The sequence below is a fragment of the Onychomys torridus genome, chromosome 7 (assembly GCF_903995425.1).
Source record: "Onychomys torridus chromosome 7, mOncTor1.1, whole genome shotgun sequence".
In the NCBI taxonomy this organism is placed as follows: domain Eukaryota; kingdom Metazoa; phylum Chordata; class Mammalia; order Rodentia; family Cricetidae; genus Onychomys; species Onychomys torridus.
Genome location: NC_050449.1, coordinates 76,816,474 through 76,843,465, shown reverse-complemented (window position 1 = coordinate 76,843,465; position 26,992 = coordinate 76,816,474). Strand labels below are relative to the sequence as shown.

At 44.6% G+C, this 26,992-nt stretch overlaps 1 protein-coding gene across 1 annotated transcript in view; it reads right to left on the bottom strand.

Annotated features, from left to right (window-relative positions):
• Positions 1-3,675: 3,675 nt before the first annotated feature.
• The window catches only part of Sh3bgrl2 (SH3 domain binding glutamate rich protein like 2), a 58,317-nt gene continuing 35,000 nt past the window's right edge, over positions 3,676-26,992 (bottom strand). Inside the window, exons 2-4 of the mRNA XM_036193631.1 lie at positions 26,410-26,595; positions 9,911-9,991; positions 3,676-6,431 (exon numbers count right to left, since the gene is read on the bottom strand). Coding sequence (XP_036049524.1) covers positions 6,420-6,431; positions 9,911-9,991; positions 26,410-26,595 — 279 coding nt within the window. The 3' untranslated portion in view covers positions 3,676-6,419. The remainder of the gene's footprint in view (positions 6,432-9,910; positions 9,992-26,409; positions 26,596-26,992) is intronic.

Below are 26,992 nucleotides of genomic sequence, written 5' to 3'. Positions count from 1 at the left end.
GCAAGAGGTACTTTAAAACCCTGGGCTGTTTGTTTTAATCTTTGGCAATATGACCAGAAAGAAATATCCAAAAGGCAGATTATCCATATATTTTGTGAGCTTTGCAGATAACTGAGGAATTGGGGGCCAAGTCCCAGGAACACTGACCACAGTTTTGCAGATAATAGCTAGTATCTGTGTGAGTCATTACATCTTCCATTGAAAACAGAAAATACAAAATGCCACCATGACCTAGTTCAGACACGGGGCAACTCCAGACATGAGTTCTGTAAGATGAGGCGGGGTGGGGGGGGGGAGTCTGGACAGAGATGTGGAGCATTCTGTGGATCTATGGCACTGCTGGTGTCTAGAACTGACTCTTCTCTCACTACAAAAATGCTTCAAGCTATGGGGGCAAAAGGCAGGATGAGAAAAAGTCATTTTGGCAGCTGTATCAGAAAATTATGTTCCCAAAGATGTTTGCATTTTCTTTCAGTATTATAAATGAAGAATTTTACTAAGACCTAAAAATATTTCAAATGTATTTATTTCTCTATTGCAAATTCAAGCAAAAAGAGTGATATAAAGCTGTGCTGTCCAGTAGGAAAACAATGAAGACCACATATGTAAGCTAAAATTTCCCACTGGCCACACTTAAGGGTGCAAGTGATCATCTTAATACTCAATTTAATAAATTCAGACTATCGTTTTAATGTGTAACCAATACAAAATTTATTCATTGGGCTGGAGAGATGGCTCAGAGGTTAAGAGCACTGGCTGTTCTTCCAGAGGTCCTGAGTTCAATTCCCAGCAACCACATGGTGGCTCACTACCATCTGTAATGAGATCTGGTGCCCTCTTCTGGCGTGCAGGCACACATACAGGCAGGACATTGTATACATAATAAATAAATAAGTCTTTTAAAAAAATTGCAGCTCACCTACTTTAAAAAGAAATTATTCATGAGGTCATTTAAATGTTCACACTAAGTATAAAACCTGAAATATCTTTATTTCAAACCACGTCACAAGCCCAAGTGGGCTCATTTCTAGGGCTCAGTGCCTTCCGTGGCCTGTTGGTACAGTGGATAGCACCATTCTGAACTGCAGAGCTTTGCTCTGGGTAACACTGCTGCGCAGACACTTGCTCTAAAGCTTCTTTAGAGGAAGGTTTGGTTATGATTTTTATTATTATAGGGCTCCATATTATGTATAATAATGTGGAAGTCTATTTTTTAAGGAGTTCTGCTCAATTTTTGTTCTATTCACTATAACAAGCTTTGTTAATACACTTTAAAATGCCAGTGTCCAGGAAGTTCGTAGGGAGTGAAGCCTGCATTCTGGCTCCTCATGGTTCTCCACACATGTAAACTGCTGCCGCTTGCATTCACTGGGTTATGCCCAGCACCGCCTGGCTCATCTTTACTCAGCCTAGGAGTTATCCAAGGCTGAGCTCAAGAGCAATGCAACCCTCCTCCCTCCATGACTTAGCAGAGATTTTTCTGCTGTTCTTTCAAGTGTCAAACCATGTCTGGCCTACTGCTACAGGCCTAGTGTATGTTGACATCCTAAACAAACATGCACACATGAGCATGAAGTCCGCATAAAGATTTCCTTCTGGTGAAATCTGGGAAAGCAAATGGAATCATAGCATTAATGGCATTGATTTACTGCCAAGTAACAAACTGATGAGCCCAAAGACACTTTCAGAGACGACAGCTTCCTAGAGCAGAGACGTCCCTGAGCACATCTCACGGCTGATAGACAGGTTATATCAGCACACTTACCTTTATTTCCTGAAAACAGAATAAACATTCGTGTGCACTCTGCATTTCTGGAAATAGCTTCAGAAGACTGTTTATTCCTGGTTTCTCTTCACTTTAAGAGCTAACTTGTGGGCTAGAGGTATATGTCTCAGTGGTAGAACGTTTACTTAGCATGTGCAAGGTCCTGGGTTCAATCCCCATCAACACAAACAGAACATTTAATAACTAAAAACATATCCAAATAGCCAAGAAGTTTGACATAGGAGTCCCATAATAAACATTTTTTAAAGAGCCAAATCCATTTTACACTACACACTGGGCACAAATCTGACTAACAATCACACAGATTGGTCAGGATCAGTAGTTCTAAAAACGTTAGCATTTTTGTAACTGGAGAAAGCCATCTAACTCTGTCCTTAAGGCTGGTGTGTGCTTAGTATCCAGCCAGTAATTCTACTTAAGGTGTGGATCCACTCTTGTGTAAGTGCACCAGAAGTCGAAGGAAAGAATGCTCACAGCAATGTTCAATGGTCAGCAACTGGAGGAAAAAAGGACTGATTATATATTCATCTAGTGGAATATATTTTAACAATGAAAAGTTCCCATTGCAATGGATATTAAAAGGAAGAAACAAAAACCCTGTGCCTGGTTTAATTCTGTTTATTATTCCTTATGGATACACACATGGAGACAGAACTTTAAGGGGTAGAAAGGCTTTGATCACACAAATACAGGGTAAGGCCCCTTTATTCAGTCAGAAAGTCAGGGAGGGGCACATGGGGTGCCTAGGGGAAAAAGCAGTAAGGCAGGCAGCAGGCATACATGGGTTATTATTATTACTCTTTATACTTCAGTAGATATGTGTGTATGTGCACATGTAGTTCAATCTAAAAGGTCAGGAATGGTTTTAATAAGGGAAAAAACATTAACATTTCTCTGACACACTGTAACCTTGAGTACTGACATCTTACCTGGCCTGCCACTGACTGCTGTGTATCAGCCTGCTGCTTTCTTTTGCTACCCTCATCCTCCTGTACTGCTCAGACAGGACCCATCACATTGTCAGGGCTTAATACATGCTGGCAGAAAAGACAGCCATGCTAACCTCGCCTGCGTGTCTAGAACTGGGAAACCATCCCAGCAGGGTTATTTGCTGATGTGGTTTCATGAGTAGACACATTTCTGTCGGCTTAGAGCTTGTTGCCTATGACCAGCCCCTCCTCCACCCTCCATCTGTCCTGGTGTTTAAGTCCTAAAATTGCTTCTTGGTGAGTTCCAGCCTCGGCCACCCCCACCTTCTTTTGCTTCCAAATGTGGCTCAACGGAAGCCCAAGTGAGGGAAGTCATGGCCACCTCTGGGGTTTTCTGCAACCAGTATGGGACAAACCACTGGAGTGGATTCAGTGTGCCTGGGAGACCACAGAACACTAGTGGCTGAGTAAGTCCCAGCTCAGCAATGGACTACGTGGAGGGGGGCTGGGGTCTGTTTGCCTCCCAGTGTGCCGGGCAGAACCACATGCATCCTTCTCAAGTGAGTGGTTGCATGAGCTCTGTGTTTGTACCAGTCTAACCCTTTCACGGATGGCAAAAGAAACAGCTTCCTGGAGAAACTGAAAGGATCCAGCCAACTCCAGAAGAAGAAACAACTCCAGTTTCGGAATGCCATGTTTTCTGGAATTTATTCTCCTTTCATGAAGAATATAAAATTTGAGATTTCACCAATGCCTTGAGAGACAGATACAAACAAACTGAAATCAAAACAATTACCCAAACTGAAGTAGACCCAGACACTCAGGGACAAACCTGTATCAAAGTATTCCTAGAAAAAAACAAACCCCACAATAAAATCAAACAAACCAAACAAAACATAAAAGCCTTTGGTACCTTTCAATAACAAAAGAAAAATATTTAGATGGCTAAATTCACACAATATAAAAATGTAAATGTTGGGTTAACTTTATAAAACAAAACAAAACTACAATACATTAGCAACTATGGGCAAAATGTCTTCTTTTTCTCCTCTTAGATTTTAATAAACCCCCAGGATTTGGCAAAGCATTTCCTGAACTAAATGTTCTTCTGGTCTGCAGACACCTAGCAGTATGGAGTTACACATTCACCTAAGGTTAAAATGGCACCATTCGGTCGTCAGCAGCCCATTTTCTCAGTCCCACCAGGAAGTCAACTGCCTTGAAAGCCCCTGGCACCACAGCCATGCCTGCACTTCTTTCCTAGGCTTTGAAGATGGTGGTGACCAAATCTAGGGTAGCCAATTAAAGGGAATAAGAAGAACACTATTTCAGCTAAGTATGTAATCTTAGCACTTGGGAGACAGAAGGACTAGGTTCTAGGTCTACATAACAAGACTCCATCTCAAGCAACAGCCAATAGAAAGAGGGAAAGGAAGATGGAAAGAGAAGAGTCAGTCCATCAGTCAGACTGGTAGGCATTTAAGTACAGATCCAGTATGTTCTACACACACCACTGCCTGGGATATGGTCAACTCATATCCTGGGCTTCCAGCCACTGAAAGGAGGAACTACCACCCATCACATGTTTTTTCAGCTGACTCTCCAGTGTGCCTGCAAAAGAATCACGGCAAGAAAATGACATGCAACTGCGACAGTAATTCTAAGCACACCATCTATTCAGTGTGTTTAATGTGGTCATATTGGTATAGTATGACCAACCAAAAAGTTATATGACAAATCCTGGTAGCTTTTCTGCCTCACAAGTATGATGTTGTTCCTACAATCCAAAACATGCTAAGACTTCACTTTGCCAAACTGGTTCTTGGCACTTATTGGCAAGAATAGACTCAATCAATGTAAGCTGGACTGATTTCATGAGATAATTTTTAAGATTGCTCTATTTTAAATAGAAATGTGTCTTGTCAGCAGACTCACAAACTCAAGCACAATAACCAGTTAGAAAGGAAAACAAACAAACAACAAACAAATCCCTGGGAAGTCTCTGGGATTTATCAAATGGAATTTGTCCTGGATCTTGTTTAATCCCAGCTAGCCAGTAATATCCACAACTTGACAAGCTTTCCCTGGAGAGAAAATTGCACATCAAGCATCTGGTCCATTCATGAAGAAAGCTGTCTTTTCTTCTGGCTGTAACAGGACTGCAAATCTCAGGCTGAGATCCCAACTTCAGCTTTCTAAAAACTGCCGCAGAACAGTCAACATTTATCAAAGCTCGTGGCGGGGGTGGCAGAGAGGGCCACTAGTTTGCTCTTTCAATTTCTCAAACATTCCCTCCTCAGAATCAGAGTGAAAGGTCCTGCGGCATGCTGCTAGGGGAGGTGGAGAGTCCAGTCAGCCCCGAGTTTATCCTAGTCAAGGCTAGCCCTATGTTTGAGAACTGTTCAGTGTTCACCAGTATCCACCCAAAGAGCAGGGACTTGGCTTAAGAAGGATTCAGGACCACTCTCTAGACAGCACCTTTTTTGTCTATGCTGCTCTGAAATCTCACTTGTACTCATATATCAGGCAAGAATGCGTGTCTGTGTTATTCTGAAAAGTCTGGGGCTGTGAACTGGTCTGAATAGGAACGAAGAAAATAAAGAGACAATGTAAGTAGCATGGGAAATCACACTAGCCTGCGGTGTCTGTTTTTCCTTTCCATGGTACTGAAGCTGAGCGCAGCAGCTTGAGTGTGCTATGCAAGTATTCTACCATTAAACCCAGCCCCGGCCGGCAGTACTGGTGCCTTCTAATACACTTCATCAACGGTTCACAAAATAGATCTAGCCGAGCATTTCCTTTCTCCAAAAATATAATCCCTTCACAAAATAGAACAAGCAGCTGTTACTCAGGGGAGCTGCATTTAAAAATCTATGTGCATGTGTAAGTAAACTGCAAGAGCTGAAGATGCCTTTGCATACAGACAGAGCAAACTTTCTATTAACTCACTAGTTACGCAGTGCACTTCATAAAATACATCTCTCAAGTGGTCTTATGCATTTAGTGAAACGTCCCCCTTGCAAGAGACAAAGGAGACGTGTTCCGCAGTGATCCTTTTCTGTCCTGTAACTTGGTTGTGACAGTGTGATATTGCAATGGTGGTTCTGGAAGAACCTGCAGGAGCCTGGAGAGTTTACAGGGGTGCGGGTTTCCATTACAGAAAGGAGTCGAGAGCATCCAACATCTCCCGCAGGCGTTACTACAAAGTACCAGGGAAGGGACATTTGTGATTCCGCAGTGAGAACCCTCAACGTCCTTTGCCGACCAGCACTGCCTTTCTTTCTGATTCAGACATTTGCCCATCCTGGATGCAATGCAGGCAGTGTAAAGAGGAGTGGGCTTATGCAATACCGGTGTCTAGGAAGACTGAGGGCAGACCCAACGTGTTCTCCCCGATGGTGCTGCCCAATTATCCACCAGTCATTAAGGAAGCACACTATAACAGGGGACAGACAGTACTTCCAGGTGAGCGAGGCAATCACAAGCAAATGAGAAAACAAGAAAATCCACCACCAGAGCCCTGATTAGCTTAGAACAATCATGCAGTCCCCATTATTCCCAGGTCCTCCAAAAACACCTTCTCCAGGTCAAGTGGTTGCCGATTGTGCATGTGGCTTTGTCACAGTGAGGCATCAGGTAAGCAGGTATGTGTTGAGTACCGGGGTGCTCCCAAATGCAACTCCATCACTTTCTACTCTTCATCTCTAAGGTCCAGCCTATTAAACAGAAGAAGAAGGAGAAAGGCACAGTTATTATGTGCCTTTGGCAGTATTTTATTCTGTTTTGTTTTGTTTTTTATATCAGGAACAGAGATGGGGAGGCCATGAGTCACCCTCTGTGGCTGATAGGAGCAAGTCCTGACTTTTAAGCCGGAACCTCGACTTCAGTCATACCCACCCAACCTGCAAATGTGGAAGGAAAAGCCTCAGTTTCAGCAGCCACTGAGCCTCCTTCCTCTGAACACTGCTGTGTGACTAGCGCACAGCAGGCGGCTGCAAACTCTCAGGGGCACCGAGAGGTGCTGGTTAAGGGTAATCCTGGGCGAATAACATCATCAGAATGGCCACGTCATTCATAAAGAGCATCATCCCAATTGTCCAAGCGCCACTCTGTCTGTCCTCTAATTAAACAAGTGCCACCAAGAAGCCACTGCTCCAGATACTGCCAGAGAGTGTGCAGTGCAATCGGTTGTTACGTATTTTGAAAATCACCCCTAGTGGCAGGGACCTGGATGTAAAAATTTCCATAACAGGATCTGCTTGGCGTCTATGAGAATAATGAACTTTGTGGCTTTTGACTGAAATCTGCTGGTGCATGGGCCCTTTCCTTTAGTCAGGGAGACACCATGGAGGCCGGTCTGCTGAACCCTGTCCCTCTGTTTCCCTTGCCTGGTGTTTCCATCTCTTCCAGCTTTGATGGAAGTGGAAAAACCTTCATTTCACATGCTGGCAATCCACTTACCTTTACTTTAAAAAGTCCTATGCAAGATAAACAATGTGTCCTGAGCCAGTGTAGCCCTTAGGTCCCCATTTAGTGATGCCTGTCCTTCTCCTGCTCTGTCCACTTTGGAGAGTAGCCCAGCCGGAGCCTGTGGGCCATCAACACACTCTCCTACCTACTGTGGAGGGCAATCACAGATGCTAACGGGGCTTCTGTGCTTCCTGGCTTTTATGTGCGCCTGCTGCAGGTGGCGGGAGAGAGGGCAGGGTCACTTCTGCTGTATCACATCGAGGCCATTTTGCCCAAGCCCTCAACTGCAGACTTTCTAATGAATGATAACCACCATGAAAAGTAAGCACCTAAAAGAGGAACGTGATTATTAGTTCTTGCACCCCACTCCTCTCAGGCGAGGATGAACTGTGTATACTGCTGTGCTCTGAGGCTCTGATGGTTCAAGTGCCCGAGTAGCACAGGCACTATGCCGGGGTTGTGTACTCTGTCCCAAGGCTCCTGTCCAGGAACTCTTTCCAGGCCCTTTCTGCCTTTGGAGGGACAAGGTTCACTGGAACGAAGACCAAATACCGCACGGATCAACCACTATGTGAGAATGGGCTCTGCAAAGACCGCCACTTTCTTTACAAATGCTGAGAAGAGTATACTGTGGGGTTCTGTTACTGGTGGTTTGAACGAGGGTCTCAAGCGGCCCAGCTTGGCCAGGACCTTGCTGTAGAACTGAGGATGACCTTAAATTTATGATCTCCACCCCCTCCACCTCTGCAGGGTTAGGGTTGGGGTGTTGCAATATGCTTAGCTTCGTCAGTGCTGGGAATGAAACCCAGGACATCATACATGCTAAGCAAGCCTGCAATGATTGAACTACAGCCCCAGCCTCACTGTCTAAAACAAAACAAAACAAAACAACAAACAAACCAACCAAAAAACAAGAGCCTGCTAAATCTCTAAGGAGTCTGTCCCTTTGGAGAACATGAGAACAAGTCGGCATGCTGGGAGCATTTTCTATGCAGTTTCGACACAGACATTGGTGCCTACTGGGATCCTGCTGCCATCAGGTAATCCTTGTCCCAGGCTTCCCCCTACCCCCACCCCGTTCTTTGAAGTCAAATCTGGATTATTTAGTATCTTTGGGTGAAATATTTTATACAAATAACCTAATTTTCCTAACAAATATTCCAATGTCTGACTCGTCTAAAAATAGTTTTCAGAACCTGTACATACTTTCTGTGTGGGAGAGCCCGTGCATAGGAACCACCCACAACCCATCTGCAGGCTTGCTGATGCTAAAACAAAGCGTTTTCACAGTAGCTCTGCTCCCAGGTGCTGCTGGAGTTCTATTATTGAAGGCCTCCGCCTTCCTCCCACAGGGACTCTGGAGATGGTGCCTATCACAGGCAGCCTCACAGGACCTGTTACTTACAAAGTTTCAATAATGCACTGCAGGTTCAGCTGTGTTAAAAATAGCCACTTTAGAAAATTCAGCTCAACTTGAGCTACAGCCAAGCCTCAATTACTATGTATATAAAGAATGTAAGGAAAAGCGTCAATGTGGTCAGTTCTGGGTAGTGATTTTAATTGTCTATTTTATATATATTTACACCTTTCCAATTAAAAAAAATAAGCCTAAATTACTTTTCTAATCACAAAACCAGTGTTTTTAAATGAAGTAACCAAACTATTAACTTATTTGGTAAGTATTTTTTTAAAGTAAATCTTGTGCTTTACATGGTTGTGGAAATATCCATTATTTCTAAGTCTTAGCACAAGACAAATAGGTTCTTCATGTTTTCCAAAAGGCCTATGACTCAGTAATGAGGCTTTGAAAATATTAGGTTTAGGAACCCCATGCAGGATCTCTTTTTGTTTCATTCTGGAGATGCCTTCAAATGTGGCTTTGCTTCTGCTGTTTCATAAAACTGCCTCCCCTTGGCACCCAGGGGTGGGGTTCCGTCTCACATCCCCGCTGGAACCCCAGGATTCTCCAGTCTCTCCAGTACACAGCACCTGCAATTCACCCATGCAATCCGCCCTCCTGGAGATGCTTTGAACAACGGACATCTACTCCAACAGGTCTTAGGCTGTATTATCTAACAAATAAGGACAGGAAGGCCCAATGCTTGGGAGGCAGAGGCAGAAGGATCTCCATGAGTTCAAGGCTAGCCTGATCTCCATAATGAGTTCCAGGACAGTCAGACATAGAAAGACCCTATCTCAAAATCAACCAACCAACCAACCAACCAACCAACCAACCAACCAATCAACCAACTAACCAACCAAAGCATTAAGGACAGGAGAAAGAGAAAGCTGTACACGTTCAGTACAGATGTAATGTTTTTAAAATATTTTCAATCTGGGACCAAAATGAAAATGTTAGATCCAGACATGGTAGAACATGCAATGTCAATTTATAATTTAAATAGAAACTAGCTACCTATTTTGTTATCTTAAATTCATCTTCTGAGAACAGAGGTATAAATTAAAAGTAAACTAATATTCTGATTTAAAGAAGTAAAAAATTAGAGAGCGTTTAAAAGAATTAAAAATGTTGTGTTTATCACTGCGGTCTATATTTACTCAAGAGACTGAACTTGAGGAGAGCGGCTATGCGCCCCCTCACCCACCCCAAGGTCCACTCCAGCAAGATAAACCCTGAAGCGAGAATACAGAGGGCCCGTGACCGTGCACGCCAGAGCAGGACCACAGAGCGTCAGCCTGCCTTGTGTACAGAAGGTTAACCTACCGTGGATGCTGGCCGAGGCTTCAGGCCCAAGAATGAGAAGACTGTGTTGCTCTCTTTTGATTCAAAAAAACTATCATAGTCCTAGAAAAAGAAGAGGAGAAAATAAAACCAGTGAGCAACAGCAAACAATCATCTTTACAGTTGATGCTTTCAAAACATCCTACATGGAAGGAAGCAAACAATGTACTATTGCTCTGTCAGGGCCAAGGAAGACCTATATGCTCCTGGTGGGTCCAACACGCTAAAGCTGAAAGGGCACATTGAGTGAGAACACTGATATAACAAGGTTTTTTTTTTTTCTTCTAAAACTGGACAGCATTAAATTTAGCAGCAGAAACAAAGGAGCAATCACATTCCTTTTTCTTCATGTGTCAAATTAAAATTTATCTATATGGACTGGCTTTGACCTTCGATCACACTGTAGAGGCTGATACGGAAAGCCACCTCCCAATGCCATGCTTGATCCTTTGCTATCCAAGACTTTAAAACAGAACAAAAATCCAACAAACAAAAACCACTGGTCAACAGAAAAGTCACAGGGATCTGCAGGTATCAGTCAGTTAGAATGCAAAGGCTTCTATTCTGCTTTTGAAGCTTCCTGTGGACGGGCAGTGCAGTGCCCAAGTGTGACAGCTAGTAAGTGGGACAGCTGGCATCTGCCTGTTGTACTGCCTTTGAACTTCACACGCTCTTTACTAGGTACAGTACTAGCCCAGGGGGAAACTGGGCATGGGCACATGCATGCTGGTCACTGAGCGTAATGAACTCTCGCCGAGCTGAGCCAACGTTACTATCTATTTTAAATACATCTGAAATCTAAATGAGAAGTTTAGTTCTCATAAAGCCCCATTTGATTTAACATGTGTGAATTAGCATATCTGGTTTTGTGGACAGCCCCTATCACCAAGTCTCATGACCTTAAAAGTCACTCTGGTTCTAACCTGTAGTCATCCTGGCCTCAGGTTTACAATAGTGATTCTTTCTGTCACTTACGACCAAACCAGGGAGTACCACATCTGAATGAAAGGAGAGGCTGGCACGTTAAGCAGAAGTGTCTCAGATAAACAGAGTTGGCCACGTAAGTGGTTGGGGGACAAGGACACTGAAGGCAAGGGCGACATAGGAAAGCAGAGAGTTGGCAGGGCACCGGGCACCATGTACCCTGGGTTTTGTATAATTTCACCTTAAGTACAAAGGAACAGCAAAAGGGTTTTGAAACAGGGAACAGAATGATCTCACTTCTTCTGTGACGACACTCAGTAGGCACGCGGAGAATGTCTCAGAAAAGGGGAGCAATGAGAAAACCAGAGAGAAAGTTAGGAGGGGACTGGGTAATTCAGGTCAGCCAAGGTCCCAGCCAGGACCAGAGTTGAGACGGTGGACAGGGATGCAGGCCAGAGACACATCCTGAAAGCAGAAGCTTGATAATTGGTTTTGGATTGGACACATAGATGGAGAGAATCAGGACTAAAGTGACTCTTGGCTTTAATTGATGGGAATACTGGGGGGAGACTGGAGTTGAGCTGAACGCACTGTTTGAGAAACATAAGATCCCTGACTGGAGCCGATCCTGATGAGGGGTCAAAGGTTACTAGCAGCACTAGGACATTACACACTTTATTAAAAAGTTGCCCATCTGGAAAATGTGAGCCAAACGACATCACACATAGGTCTAAGTCTGACGTATACAATAGGCAAAATACCCAGGAAGTAGAACGTGGCCAGTCTTTGCTGCAAAACTTTGGACTGAAAGTTGAACACCGCCTCACTGATCCAGGCTCAGTACCCCTGTCCAGTGTGCGTTCCCTCTGATGATACACACAACACGCATACAGGCTGGAGGTGAGGGCTACATTACAGCTGGATCCACCCATCCTGCCAGTCACCCACTGGAGGAAACTCAATGCATCTGATCCTCTCTCCACCACACTCTGCCTCTGCCCTGGCTACGTTCTTTTCCGAGGGCATCTCCCCTAATGGAATTCACTTCTAGCTCTGATCTCTGCTACACTCCAGGTCCTTGCAACAAGTTGCTCGGCACAAGCAAACCCCGGTTCCTGGTCTTCACTCTCCAGTATGCACCTCTCAGAAAGTGGCTCCACTCTAATGAGCATTGCATGTACGACATGAGCATCGCACCCCTGACCAATGAGCCCTGTTTCAGCTACTGACAAGAAAACAAGAGCCCTGCACGTCTTACACACAAGAGCCCTGCACGTCTTACACACAAGGGCCCTGCACGTCTTACACACAAGGGCCCTGCACATCTTACACACAAGAGCCCTGCACGTCTTACACACAAGGGCCCTGCACGTCTTACACACATGAGCCCTGCACGTCTTACACACAAGAGCCCTGCACATCTTACACATATAGCCCTGCACGTCTTACACACATGAGCCCTGCACATCTTACACATATAGCCCTGCACATCTTACACACAAGGGCCCTGCACGTCTTACACACATGAGCCCTGCACGTCTTACACACAAGAGCCCTGCACGTCTTACACACATGAGCCCTGCACGTCTTACACACATGGGCCCTGCATATCTTACACAAATGACCACTGCACATCTTACACACGAGCACTGCATGTCTTACATGAGCCAGCCCTGCGCATCTTACACACATGCATGTCAAGTTCACAAACTTGACTGGCCCTTTACACCTCCTAGCTGTCTTCCTTGTGTCACGTGATCCTGAAGTCACTGGAACTACAGACTCCCTGGAGCTGCCGGAAGCGGACTGAAGCTGTGTCAGCGTCATGGCCCCCTGGCACTGCTGTAGTTACAGATGACTACCTGGAAAGCTGGCCTTTCCTTCTTTCTGCTTTCAAAAGAGCTTAGTGGTAACCCTGAAACATTCTGTAAAACAGTAAAAGGACTTATAGCTTCTATAATATCTATACAGCAGGTAATATTTGTAAACCTCAAAAATGGTCATCATCCCCTAAACCACCAATTTTAATGTAAAACAAACTTTCACACAATTGTTAAGTAACATCTAAAATATATATACAGGCATAATATACATGCAACAATATCAATAACCCATTTATTCACGTTGAAATGAAGCTGTTCTCACAGGTTTTAGTCACCAACAAGGTATTTGCAAATGTCAGATATTTAAAAATCTTGGGATAATATTTCTAATTTATAAAAATTAAAAATTCTCCTAAAATATATTTCTTTACAAAAATGATAAGCATTATTTTTATTTAATCAGCTTTCGGTTCAATGCCATGGAGCTAAGGCTAGGAGTCTTCTGGCTGGAAAACTGCTGACTTAGACTCATTAGGAACTTAGAATTTTCCCTAAGATAATTAACCCCCAAGAGAAGGTGACAAATATCAAAGTTAGTAATTAACTATAAAAGCAGAATCATTTACAGTCATTTGAAAACTCTATTATTATCCTGTGTATGATATGTGTGGACGTGGAGAAGGTGTAGCCATGCCAGGACACTCGGAGAAAGTCAGAAAGAGGACGGTTCTGTGGAGCCAGCTTCCAGGGACCACGCTCTGGTGGTCAGGCCTGCACAGTCACCAGGCTTTCTACACATGCCACCAGCCAGCCCAGAAAGTCATTCTTAAAGTCAGTATCTGGCTAGCCAGACACATTTTGAATTACCACTAAAACCTATTATCAAGTGGGTGGATCAACTGTGTTGTTAATTATTGACTGGCGTGTCATGCGTGAGCATTTTACCAGTTTCAAACAGTATAAAAACATTGGCTTTTTGGCATTCAAAGGCTTTCGAGAGTCCTGCCAAATCCTAATGTATGCAAAAATAAATGTTTTGGTCATATTTGGACAAAGTGAATTATTGAAAATTTAAAGTCTAGAACCTTTTTAATATTCCATTCAGAGGTAAGCAATATGATATGAAATCATTTAAGAGTAACACAGTTGTAGGTTTTAAAAAATCGTTTCCTCTTAAAACATAGCTTCTTATTTATGAACTGAGGCCATAATGTGTTCCAATAAGAGAAAAATAATTAATGCTTTCTTATCAAATATGCTTCATTCGTCAAACTTTTCATTATATATGTATATATTTGTGAGTGTGAGTGTGTGTGAGTGTGTGTGTGTGTGTGTGTGTGTGTGTGAGTGTATCAGAATTCCTCCCAAAGGTGAAAAGTACGATGGTTTACAAATTCACACAAGGCTTCTAAAACAGACTCGCTGAATCCCCCACAGTTGAAGGCACTCTTTCTTTGAAGCGGCTGTCTGTAAATACATGTCAGCCGACTGCACCGCACACTGCAGAAAAATCTGCTCTGTGACTTCGGGCTATAAAGATCAGTTCACACTGACTGTGCAAAGGACACAAATGCAGAAATCACATTCAAGGTTGAAGTGCTGGGCTTCAGCAGCTGGTACGTCTTCATTCCAGCTAGGACAAAGGATGGAAGGAAAGTCATCACTTGTAACGGTAGCAGCTATGCAAGAAAGTCTGGGCTTCACACACCAACCACATCTCCGGACACTTCTCACCCACCGAGGGGTGCTCTTTCTTCTAAATGCCTCTAAGAAAAACAAAGCCAAAGAGCCATGGAGGAATTTTAAGAAATGCAGGGGAGAAGAAAAGATTGCCATCGCCTATACTTGTGCTTGCATTCAAGTGAACACAATGTTGGAGACATTCATAGGCCCGTGATAAAATCTGCAGCAGGTAAACAAAAGCCTCATTCTTCCACAAAGCCCAGAACGGACATTACCTGCCTGCTCTGATATGACTGTTAGGGACTAGGCAGCCAGTGGAGACAAAGATCTTCAGGTTCTCTACCAGAGCAGTCAGGAAAGCCCACAGCAGCCACTCTGAGAGGCTGTGTGGCCTCCCCTGACTCAGCTAATGGCAAGTAAGTGACAGACCCATATTATTTCTCCATGCCAAGGGCATGGTCAGGCAGACGGCTGCTGGGACACAGGATATGGAAAAAAGTAGCAAACAGCCTACACGGGTCAAAGGAAAAGCTGGGTTATCCAAACGGAAGCCACTGTGAGGACGATCGGAGCTGCTGCTACTTTTTAGACAGACAGCGCCGCCAGCTTCATTTTCTCTGAGCCTGAGGGTAGCCTCCGAGCACAATTTCTAGATTTTCAGGCTAAGGGCTGTTAATGCTGTATTCTATGGCATGAAACCTTGATAAAGAAAGAAAAAGATAGCCGGCAGATCCAATCCTGGCAGGCTGAAGAGGTAAAGGACGGCTATCTCAAAACAGCTCCACTCAGCAATTCTTATACCAGACACTAAGGAGGCCCAGTTCTGAAATCGTGCTTAATATTTCTGACCAGATTGGTTCAGGATACAGTGCGGGCATGTGTGTCACCTCCTGTCTTGTCTGGATGCCACCTGAAATGAGACGGGGCAGGAACAATGTGACAGAGCTGTGCTTCGGAAGGCATAGACCAGCACTAAAATTTAATCAACACCTAGACTGTAGCAAACACACCCGGCCTGGCAGAGGAAACACTGGGGGAAAACTAACTCCCAAAGAACAGACAGACGAGCACAGTGCTGGGGAAGAGGTGATGGCAAAGACCACGCAGCAAGAGGTGTCTTTGCAGAGGCCGAGGCAGTCTGTCCATCCTGGTGCTGGGAACCAACACTGACTTCCACCTGCTGCAGTTCCTACCAAGGCTGCAGAAGCTGGGAAGGCCAGTGGCCGCTCTGGACACTCAGACACGGAGCGATGCAGAGGCTTATCCTGGGACGGCAACACTGGCCTTCATTCCTTAGCAGTTCTTTTGTTCGCGGTCCAGAGGGGCCAACCCTCTCTCTACACTGTCTACTTGGCACTCCCACCAAAGCAAACAAGCCTGTGCACGTGGTGGGAGGGCAGGGGCCACTGCGCTCCTAAAAGGAGATCAAAGACCAGCACCCAGAAGCAACGCTGGGAAGGTACAGGTCATGGAAGGAAACCTTTATACCATGTACCTCGAATCAATATCCTTGACAAGATTACAGATGCTGTATCCATGGCACAAGAACAAGACATTATTTTTAAAGGAGAAGGAAAACAACAGCAAAGGAGCCCCTAGAAATTAAATCTGATTGCTAAATAAAAAAAGATGTCGAAACAGAATGATGTAGAGCTGGAAAAAAAGAGACCCATTCAGCTAGTGACCTAGACAATAAACTCAAGAATGCCACTTCATGCACGGTATGGCATCAAGATCAAGAGCTGCAATGAACAGTTTTGGGGAAAAAAAAGGTAAGACTACTGAACCAATAAAACTAAATCCTGCAGGTGGACAAGAGAAGAATGAAGCCGGGCGGTGGTGCGCACGCCTTTGATCCCAGCACTCGGGAGGCAGAGGCAGGTGGATCTCTGTGAGTTCGAGGCCAGCCTTGGCTACAAAGCAAGTTCCAGGAAAGGCACAAAGCTACACAGAGAAACCCTGTCTCGGAAAAAAAAAAAAAAAAAAGAAAAAGAGAGAGAGAGAGAGAGAGAGAGAGAGAGAGAGAGAGAGAGAGAGAGAAAGAAGAATGAAAACAGTCAAAGAACACTGAGAACTTCCCCAAAGGCAGGGACTGGCATTCCCACTGAAGACTACCAACTGCTCAGCAAAAGGCTCTCAGGCAACAGACTCCAGAACTCAGGACCAAACAAACAAAAAAAATGGAAGCCTTCCAGAGACAGAAGTAAAACAACCTAAAGACCCTAGTCTAGCAGACACAGACACCTCAGAAGTCAAGAAAGAAAACAAACAAACAAACAAAAACCTCAAAGTCTTCCAGAGAGCTAGGCTAAGGCAAGGATGGGCTGCAACACACACCAGTTCTTCCAGCCAGGGGAGGGGACACAGGAAATGAGCCACCTGTCTTGGCAGGATGTAATTTTAAATCTGTGGCCAATAAAATTATCCAGTAAGAATAAAAGTTAAAGCAAACAAAACCCCAACAACATTGGAATATTCTTTGGACAGAAGTCTAAGCAAATAAAAAGAAATATAAGAAAAAGTACACTCCTTAGATCTTTGCCAAAGGAGTGGGAGTGAATGAGTGTTCAGCTTTATGAGGAGAATCCCTTGATGCTGACATCTGCACCATTCTTTGTAAACTGAGGGGACCTAGTAAGACAGGATTATATGTCCTTCCCTGTGGCTGTTCACACTGCTAAACAGCTCCACAAAGAGTATTTACAGAATTACATCAATGTAAGCCACATTTATGCAGCAGTTATGGCTACAGAGGAGCATGTAACAACCTTCGGCAGCATGCTGTGCAAATGTCTATTCATGTATCGAAGCAGAGAAGGAATGAGAAACTACAAGAGAGCCAACATCCCTCTGTCTTTCCGAGGAAAAGACAAATACATCCAAATCTGAAAACTGAAGAACATGGAGGAGGAGAGCAGAAAACATGGAGGAAACGCTTCGTGAGGAGGTGGCATCTGGGCTCAGGCCTAGAGCGAGCATGCACAGGACGGCAGGACCCGGAAGGAACTTCCGCTCCCCATCCTCTCAGGGCCAGGCTTTGATCTCTCAATGCTGACGTTAATGTGCCCTTGCTGTCGGCACAGTTTTACCGTCTTCGTCGCCTTTAGTTGCAGATGGTTCAGGAGAATAACGTAAACAGAAAGGAAGCCACCTGTCTGGACAGCAGTTCAGACAACCGCAGCAAGGGTGGCCTGGGACTTCCAGGATGATGGCTCGGCATTCACAGCACGCTTCATCATCTCCATGACAGCCACATACCAGGGACTCATCCCTGCACGGCTCTGAGGCAAACATCTCAGTGAGGTGAAAATGGGAGATTAAACATTTACAGGCAGCAGAATAAAAGCTATGGTTACAGAAGAGAAGCTGCAAAGAACGCCAATGCTGGCCGCTGAGTGGCAGGCGACAGTGAGAATGGAATCCCAGGCCCCCGCCCCCCAGTTCCCCACTAAATGTGGAAGGGTGCCACGTAAGAACGTTTGCAGCCCAGCAGTTGATGAAGAATACTCTCCTCGATGAGATAACTAGTCTTTCACACAGATGGTGCCAAAATACAACAAGATTTTAAATTAATATAAAGTTGCCCAGGAAAATATGTGTGAGATAGGTGAGCTTCTAAATGGTGGCGATTTTAATGGATTTCACTGTAAAAGTTTACAGGCAGGCTTAGTAAACTTGCTTTTAAATGCATTTGGCTTTGAGCTTTCTAAGATGGCAATGCAGCCTGATCTTGCAGAGACATGGACTTGAGACCCACCGCAGCTGCAGACAGACATGAGTATGCTCCGCTATAGTCAGTACAGGCTCACCTCCTTTTATAGGAAAGAAAAGGGAGGTGAGGAATAACATCCATATCCACTGCCGGACAGTTACACTTTCTGCTCTTCCAGAAAAATAGCCATGCCAGGCTCAAGCAACCTCAGGTAATAGTCACCTGGTCTCAATCACCAGGGCAGTATGTGGAAAGGAGGCCACAGCAGGCTCCAAGTCACTCACTCCTGAAAAAAACTGGAAAATAGCTGATCATCCCTGATTGGATAGCAATGTGCAACACTTAGGCACATGTCTGACATTATAAACACCATCTAAAAGAGTGTAAAAAAAAAGTCAACAATTTTTAAACATTAATAACTTTTAAACTGTCTAATAAGAAAGGCCAGCTTATCTTTCATTTAAGACCATCACCATCTGTATCTCAGGCAGGCTATCCTGTGTTGTTAAGACCTGACATGAAGAAAGGACTTTACTCTTCAGTAACTAGCAGTATTTTATACCCACTCCATATCCCCACTGTCAACCAATACCTGACTAAGCAATGGCATCTGTAGCCAGACCTATATGAATGTGTCTTGACTACTGAATAGTGTGGACTATGTGTCCTATTCCTTGATGGTTAATCCACAAACTAATTATTGTAATTTTAATCCTAAGTGAATTTCTAAGTGCCACTTTTTTTTTTTTAAAACAGGAAAACTAAAAATGAATTCTGCAAAGTCACATGACACAAAACCAGTACAAAAAGGTCAGCTGCGTTTCTACACAGGTAGGTACAATCAGCTGCATGTGCACACAGGAAAGCCAGCTGCATGTGCACACAGGAACAGCCAGCTGCATGTGCACACAGGAAAGCCAGCTGCATGTGCACACAGGAACAGCCAGCTGCATGTGCACACAGGAACAGCCAGTTGCATGTGCACACAGGAACAGCCAGTTGCATGTGCACACAGGAAAGTCAGCTGCATGTGCACACAGGAACATTCAGCTGCATGTGCACACAGGAACAGCCAGCTGCATGTGCACACAGGAACAGCCAGCTGCATGTGCACACAGGAACAGCTAGCTGCATGTGCACACAGGAACATTCAGCTGCATGTGCACACAGGAACAGCCAGCTGCATGTGCACACAGGAACATTCAGCTGCATGTGCACACAGGAACATTCAGCTGCATGTGCACACAGGAACATTCAGCTGCATGTGCACACAGGAACAGCCAGCTGCATGTGCACACAGGAACAGCCAGCTGCGTTTGTACATAGCAAAAATGGAAGGCTGGGAACAGCCTCAGAAGAATACAGTGTGTTTCCCAATGGACCTAACCTGGAAGATGAAGACACTGAAAACTACAACACAATAACTGTAAATCCTCACCCACAGACTGGAAGTTAATTTTGTTAAAGTGTGAATACTACCCATTGCAAACTACCAACACAGTAACCCTACTAAAATACCAAGAATAGCTTTTTTCTCCCTAGAAACATAAAGAAAAAACAAACAAACAAACAAACAAAAAACCCTAAGTGCCTAAGGAATGTGAAAGGAGCCCAAACAGCCAACACATTTAGAAAAAGATACTTCCTAAACAAACTATTTTGTAAAGCTATGGTAATCAAAATAGTACAACATTGGTGGAAAGAAAAAGAAACCTTGAATTACGCTCTAACGACAGACACATGCCACTCAGTAGGGATAGGATGGTCTCCGAAATAACAGCGCTGGAAAGACTGGGTGTCCTTGTGCAACAAAAATAAAATTAGACCCCAATCTTCCAGTACAGACAAAAATTAGCTCCAAACATTAAAGGCCTAACTAAACCTATGACTCAAAACTTTATGGCCACTGTAGGAAAGCCCTTGGAGGAGCTATACATATAGACAGATGACAGATTAAAAAAAACAGCCAATTGGTATATCACACTGGAAAACTTTCATTCACTGAAGAGCACAATCAACAACGTGCAAAGGCAAAGAAAACACCAGCAGATCAGGTATGCTGAAGGATTGTGATCCAGAATATATAAAAACATCACCAACTCAACAACAAAATCTAGCAATGAGTGAAAGACAGGAAAAGACATTGAGCAGATATTCCTCAAAAGAGAATCTGCCAATGAAAGCATAGACAACATCAACAGTCAACAAATTATTAATCAGTTACGCAAATCAAATCCACAGTGAGGTATCACCACACACCCATGAGACTGTTCAAAATTAAAACACACACACACACACACACACACACACACACACACACACACACACACAAAATAAGACATGTTGGCAACAATATGGAAAAGCTGGAGCTTCCTGGCACTGTTGGTGTAACAGGTATGGAAGGGGGTTCTTTGGCTAGTCCCTAAAATAAATAAATAATTAAACAAAGAAACAAACAAATCCAGAGCTACCATATAATCTAGCAACCCCACTTCCAGTTATAAACCAAAGTGGCTGAAAGAAGAATCTCAAAAGAATATGTGAGAGCTTGTGCTCACAGCAGCACTATTCAAAATGGCACAGGAGTAGAAGCAACCCAAAGACTCCTGATAGATGAATGAATAAAATGTGTGACATAAACATAATGCTTTTCAGCCTTTAGAGAGATTAGCACAACATGGATGAACTTTGAGGATATTATACTAAGTGAAAGAAGCCAGTCACATAAAGACACACATTGTATAAGCCCACTTACATAAGTTTTCCAACAGTCAAATTCATAGCTATAGAAGAACAGCAGTTACCAGGCCTAGATGAGGGTGCAAAGAGGATTTGCTGCCTAAGGGATTTAAAATTCCAATTCTGCAAGGCACAACATCCCAGGATCTAGTTCACAACAATGTGAGTGAATTCAATAATGAACTGCACACCTTCAAATGGCTGAGGCGGTAAATTTTATGTTTTTAACAAGAAACAAACATGTGTAATGATGTACAGCATCTGTGTGCTGACGGGAGGAAGGGGATGAATGAAAGAGGAGTGTTCTCCTTCTGCAGAGAGGCACGCTCACTTGTAGTGTACTCCATGTCTGTTCAGAAGGAGAAAAAGGCTTAAAACCTCTAACGTGAGGTTTTAGGATGTTTCAGAATCCAAACCAGACATTCAAACATATCAAAAGAGGTTGAGAGGTTCAGGAGGGCCAGGCCCCATCACCAGATTCCTGCCTCACAGTGAATCAGGCTAGTTAATGGAGCTACAACAGTTTGCAATCTTGGTTGCAAATACCTGACAAGGATGCTGGCTGCTGAGAGGAATTTAGGGAGGTGTAACACCAGCTGAGGAAAAAAAAAGAAAAAATCCATCACAGCTGGAGAAATAGTTTAAAAACCAGGAGGAATTCTTGTTTCCTCAGTAGGCAAAACATCTTGAGGCCACACCCGAGGTTCAGCTGTAAAAGCCCAGCTAAGCCAGGCCCCAAACCTTCCAGCACAGGCCCCACTGTAATGAGCTTTCAACAGTTCCCATGTTTCTCCATCATTCCCCCAATTCCTGGAGGAAGTGACTGTTGTGGGAGCCTGTTAAAGCAGCTGGCAATCTTAGGAGACAGGACATCCTCATCCTACACAGAGGGGAGCATGGGTCTTGGTAACCCACACTGGTTACCAAGGAGCTTAGCAGGTGTTGGCTCTAGGTTTCATCCAGCTTAAAACTAAGTGGACATTTCTAGGAAATCTTGGATAGGGCATTTCTAGGAAACCTCGGGTAGAGCAGGTTCTGCAGACTGTCAAGATCCTGTCACTTACAATATGACATTGCCCACAGTTAGCCAACCAGATGAGATTCTCATAAGCCACCACTGGGAACCAAGGTGTATAAACGTAGGTAGAGAGATGAAGCCCACTGTCAGCTGCCTCTCTGCTGCTCTGTGAAGGTCGTAATTATCTGACCTTGATAAGAGCAGACATCATCTTTAACACTCCTGGCCTAACAGATGACAGGACCCAGGCTGCTACCACCAGCTGCTACCACCTCCACCTGGGACCTAAGCTGCTGAGGCAGAACAGCATGGACCTGGCACAGTTTAATCAGTATGAAAGGCAGCCCTCACACAGTCTACCCGAAGAAGTCCCATATACTCTGTGGAGCAGAGGCTTAGATGTTAGAAAGAGGGGCAAAGAAGGATAAAGTTAACCTTATTTCACAACATTACAGTCTTTTATTCACCCAGTACAAAGCCCTGTCCTAAACCCAATGCAGACTGCTGTACCATGACAGCAGCAATGTTACCTACCTCTCTTCTACAAAAGGTCAACAAAACAAGGAGTTTAAAACCAGAAACAGAAGCTCATTTTTGACGCAGCTCAGAGCATCAGCAGCCTAAACTTCAACACAGGCAGACAATGAATGGGGAGGTGCTGACGGATGTGTCAGCAGAGAACAGCGACGGCTCAGCGTGCAATGGCAGTACCTGCAGAAGTGAGCCACACATCCAGGCCACAGTCAGTGGATCCACCGGCTACTGTGACAAGCCAGTCAGTGGATCCACCAGCTTCTGTGAGGAGCCACGGTCATTGGATCCACCGGTTACTGTGAGGGGCCACGGTCAGTGGATCCACCGGCTACTGTGAAGGGCCTGGGCAGTGAACCCACCGGCTACTGTGAAGGGCCTGGGCAGTGGACCTACCGGCTACTGTGAAGGGCCTGGGCAGTGGACCCACAGGTTACTGTGAAGGCCACGGTCAGTGGAGATGGAAGGCTACAGAAACAGCAGTTTGCTTCCCAAGATGCCTCGCTCTCCTCTAAGGAGTTAGAAGGTTAATGAGCAGACATCAGACTTGTCTTCTGGAAGTCAAAGCGTTACAAATGTGGACACTAAAGAGGGTAGGGTGGAAAGAGGTTTGACATAAAATGAAGACAGACTTTCTCATCCCCTTGCTCTTCTGGTTCAAAACCATTGGAAGCAGGATGATGCCACCACAGCTAGCAACTGAGGGGCTGTTGTCTGATAGTGTCATCTGAGAAAAGACCTACAGATGCTGCACCAGAACCCACAGGAAGTAGGTCATTCTACATCACTGCCCACCCAGAAGCAAGCTGCATCCACATGCAGACACAGGCACAGCTTTCTAGAGCATGAGAAAAAAGAACAAGCAAACGAGCTGCGGGGAGCGGTCCACATGTCAATCACAGACCCAGGAAGTGCAAGGCCCTCAGCCCAATCCAAGCACCAAGACCTAAGAGAGAGAAAGACGAAAAGGAAAAAGAAGAAAAAGAGGGAAAAGGGAAAGGGAGGAGGAGAGGGAAGGAAGAAGAAAAATAGGAAAGAGGAAGTGGGTAGCAGTAAGGGGGTGGGGAAGAACCAGCGTAGACAAGGACAAGAACTGCTACAAAACGAAACTTCAAAGAAATTACACTGAGTGTCCTCACTGAGTTATGGCCTTGCATTCGTACCATAAAACATAACATTTAAAAGGGGAATAATCAGGAGGGGTGTGTGTGTGTGTGAAATAATACACCCTGAAAAGATTAAGACAGGAATTAAAGAAATCTCCCCCAGAAAACAAAAAGACAACAGAAGGAAAAGATGAAAAATACTACAAAACCAATCTTAAAAGCCCAATGCCCGAGTGAACGGACGCTCAGGAAAATGGTAGCAAGGAGAAAGCTTTCAAAGGAAATACTAGAAGAGTATGTAAGTCACACTTAGTTTCTTGAGCACTCAACAATGACCTGTAGGAAATACTTCATTCACTGGTGATTCACCAAGCAACCTTGAACTGCACAGGTGTGCAACAAACCTTCAAATTAGGTGCAGCAGATATTGACAGACACCCAAAGGGCCCCAGGAACGGCAGTTGACATCCGAGCTGTGTCCCTGGAAACCAGATGATCATGAAGCAACAGTCACAGTGCTTCCCCACCTAGAATTCTGTGCCTAGGAATGACGTCACAGGAAAACAAAAAAAACAAAGGCTTTTCATACCAGCCATGTCCCAGGGAAAGACAGTGCTGGCGTCTGTGTTAGGCTTTCTGACGGACTATTTCATTGGGCTGCTGCAAAAATCACTACAGTTTCTACATTGCTGCAATTTGTGATTTGATACTGGAATAAGTTCTTAAATAAATACGGTTATGTTACACATAACTTGAATGTCCATTTCTCTCTTCCTCTCTTTTGCTAATGATTTACTACCGGATGTCCATTTTACTTACATGTATCACACAGACAAAAAGCAAATTCAGGTGATTTCTTACTTGACCCGAACAGAAAAAGAAAAACCAAAACCAGCCATTTTGATCCATTGTCCTCTGTTACTCCGTGAAATAACAGCAAGCCATTTCTCAGCTGGATATTGATGGGGGATGAAAAGTGGATTGTACAACTGCTGATGGCCAGCTTACAGTCTGGACTGAAAAGCTCTACAGCATGTTCCCATGGCCAAGCTTACAGCAGGAGAAAGGGGCCATGGTCACTGTTCAGTGGTCTCTGCCCATCTGATCCACTACAGCCAGACCCACCTGAAAGGTAGCTCCACAAATGGATGAGATGTAGGGCAAGCTGCAAGGCTTTCCCGAACTGTCCACGGGAAGGACCCAGTTCCCCACAGCAGTGCCCTGCCACCTGTCACACAACCAATGCTTCAGAAGCTAAACAAACTGGGTTAGGAAGTTTTGCCTCATCTGTCACATTACCTTGACTCTCACTACCCAGGCATCACTTCAAGGATCTTGACCACTTTTTACAGGGAAACATTTAGAGAGCAGCCGGAAAAGGACAGCTTGCTGAGAATTAGTTGATCCCGAGGCACAAATTTTTACACTACAGGAGGAGGCAAACTTTTTTTTTTGAGCTGAGGATTGAACCCAGGGCCTTGCGCTTGCTAGGCAAGCGCTCTACCACTGAGCTAAATCCCCAGCCCGGCAAACATTTCTTAATGACAAAAATGAGTCAATTAAATAGGTTTTATTTTGATTGGTAAAGAAGTACTTGAGTCTAGTCCCAGTGATTTTAAATTCACGACCTAATGCGAGATTCCTTTTGGGCTAACCCAAGCCTTGCAGCATTATTCTGAGCTGCAGTTGACAAGCATTTCATCTAATCCCCCAGCTTGGTCATCAAGCCACATGGAGTATAAGCACTGGCCATCAGGAACTGTATGCACCCTTTGTTTCTCTGCATTTCTCCAATAAAGTACAAACTCTTGTTGTTCTGACAGAATCTCCCAGCCTTTATCTTCATGCGATAACTTAAGAAGAACTTTGCAAACAGTCACAACTCCTGCACAAAGAGCAGCGCACTAGAGCTGCTCATAGCTCTGTGGTAGCTAGCGCACCTGCAGATGAGGGGGATGGCTCCTGGTACTACTCTTGAAAAGCTGGGAATGGCAGCACACACCTGCAATCCCACCACCTGGGAGGTGGACAAGATTGGGGGTCCAGTAGGTAACGAGTTTGAGGATCAGCAAACTGAGGTTTAAGGTGATAAGAAACGTTCCACAGATGCCATGGACAACACCAGGCAGACAAGCGTCATGGGCACAGGACTCGGCTCATCACTAAGATGCCTGTGCGCAGGTGGTTCGAGAGCCTACATTCTGATTTCCCCCTCTCTTCTATGCCTCTACAGCCACCAAACATAGTCTGACTCCTTTCTCCACCCTAATGACAACCCAGCTACTTAAGAGCATCAGCATCGGCAACACCCGGGCACTGTAGCTCCTGGAAAGAGTTGCATCCCAAAATAGACATGTGTGTATGGAGTATAAAGCTGTGGTAAAAGCTAAACACCAACCTACTCAGTAGGAAGAAGTTTCTCAGATTTTTGTCTTAACCTAAGAAATAAGCTAAGTGGACAACCAGACAAAACTGACTTTTTTTCCCCATACACTACCCAGCAGGAAGTCACCAAGACAGATTTTAAATACTCACAGTAATCCCTCTGCTGATAATCTTTTTTGAATATGAACTCTATTTTCTAATCAGCTATCCATGGGGAATAATGATTCAAGAATAATTACCTCTTCAATCTGGCTCCAAAATGCTTTAATGAAGAGACATGCTTGAAAAGTCAGAACACGGTAAACACACACTCTCCACTCCCCGAGCAAAGAAAGGGGCAGGATGGATGACTGAGAGATACCCTTGACCTTGGTTACACACCACATGATTCTCCAGCAACCCCCTGTCTGTGATACGGAATTCTTGACTGCTCTGAGCTTCCCCCTCTGCTAGGTCTATGACCCTGAACAGGTACTGCCTTTACAGGATGCAAACTCACTCTGGTTTATCATGCTATGGGTCACAAAGGGACACAGTGAGGGAACAATCCAGCCACTTACTCCACAGTATCGGTCGCCATTAAATATCTGAGGTGGCAGAGGGTTGCCCTGCGAAGGCTTCTTCTCAGGGGGGATGTTTTTGTACATCCACTGCCTCTGTTCTTCTGACATGGTGATGTCCACCTCCTCGAACTCTATCTTGTTGGCTTCCAGAAATCTAAGCACATCCTGCTGCTTCTTCTTGATCTAGAGGGGAGATGAGCAAGAGAAATGTTTACCCGATGGCAGTAATGCATTTGCAGATTATTCTAGATGGCCCAGAGTCAGAAGGGATGTACACCGCTCCCTCACTGTATATCTAGACCAGGACTGAGCCAGCTCCAATGCAGTGATTCCTGCACTCAGACACCCAGAAGGCTGATGCCCAACTCTGACTGCCCACAAGGATAGAGGATGAGGTGGCAGGTGAGACGAGGCACCCACTTAGTTCCCAGCAGGCGATGGCCACTCCTCATCTCCCCCTGCTAGAAGCTGACATTTACAATCCGCCAAGCTCCCTCTGCTCATTTGTAAGCCATGTCTACCCCACCTGAGATGAACACTTTGGTGGCCAATGAGAGCAGCATTTTTCTTTTTTCTTCCC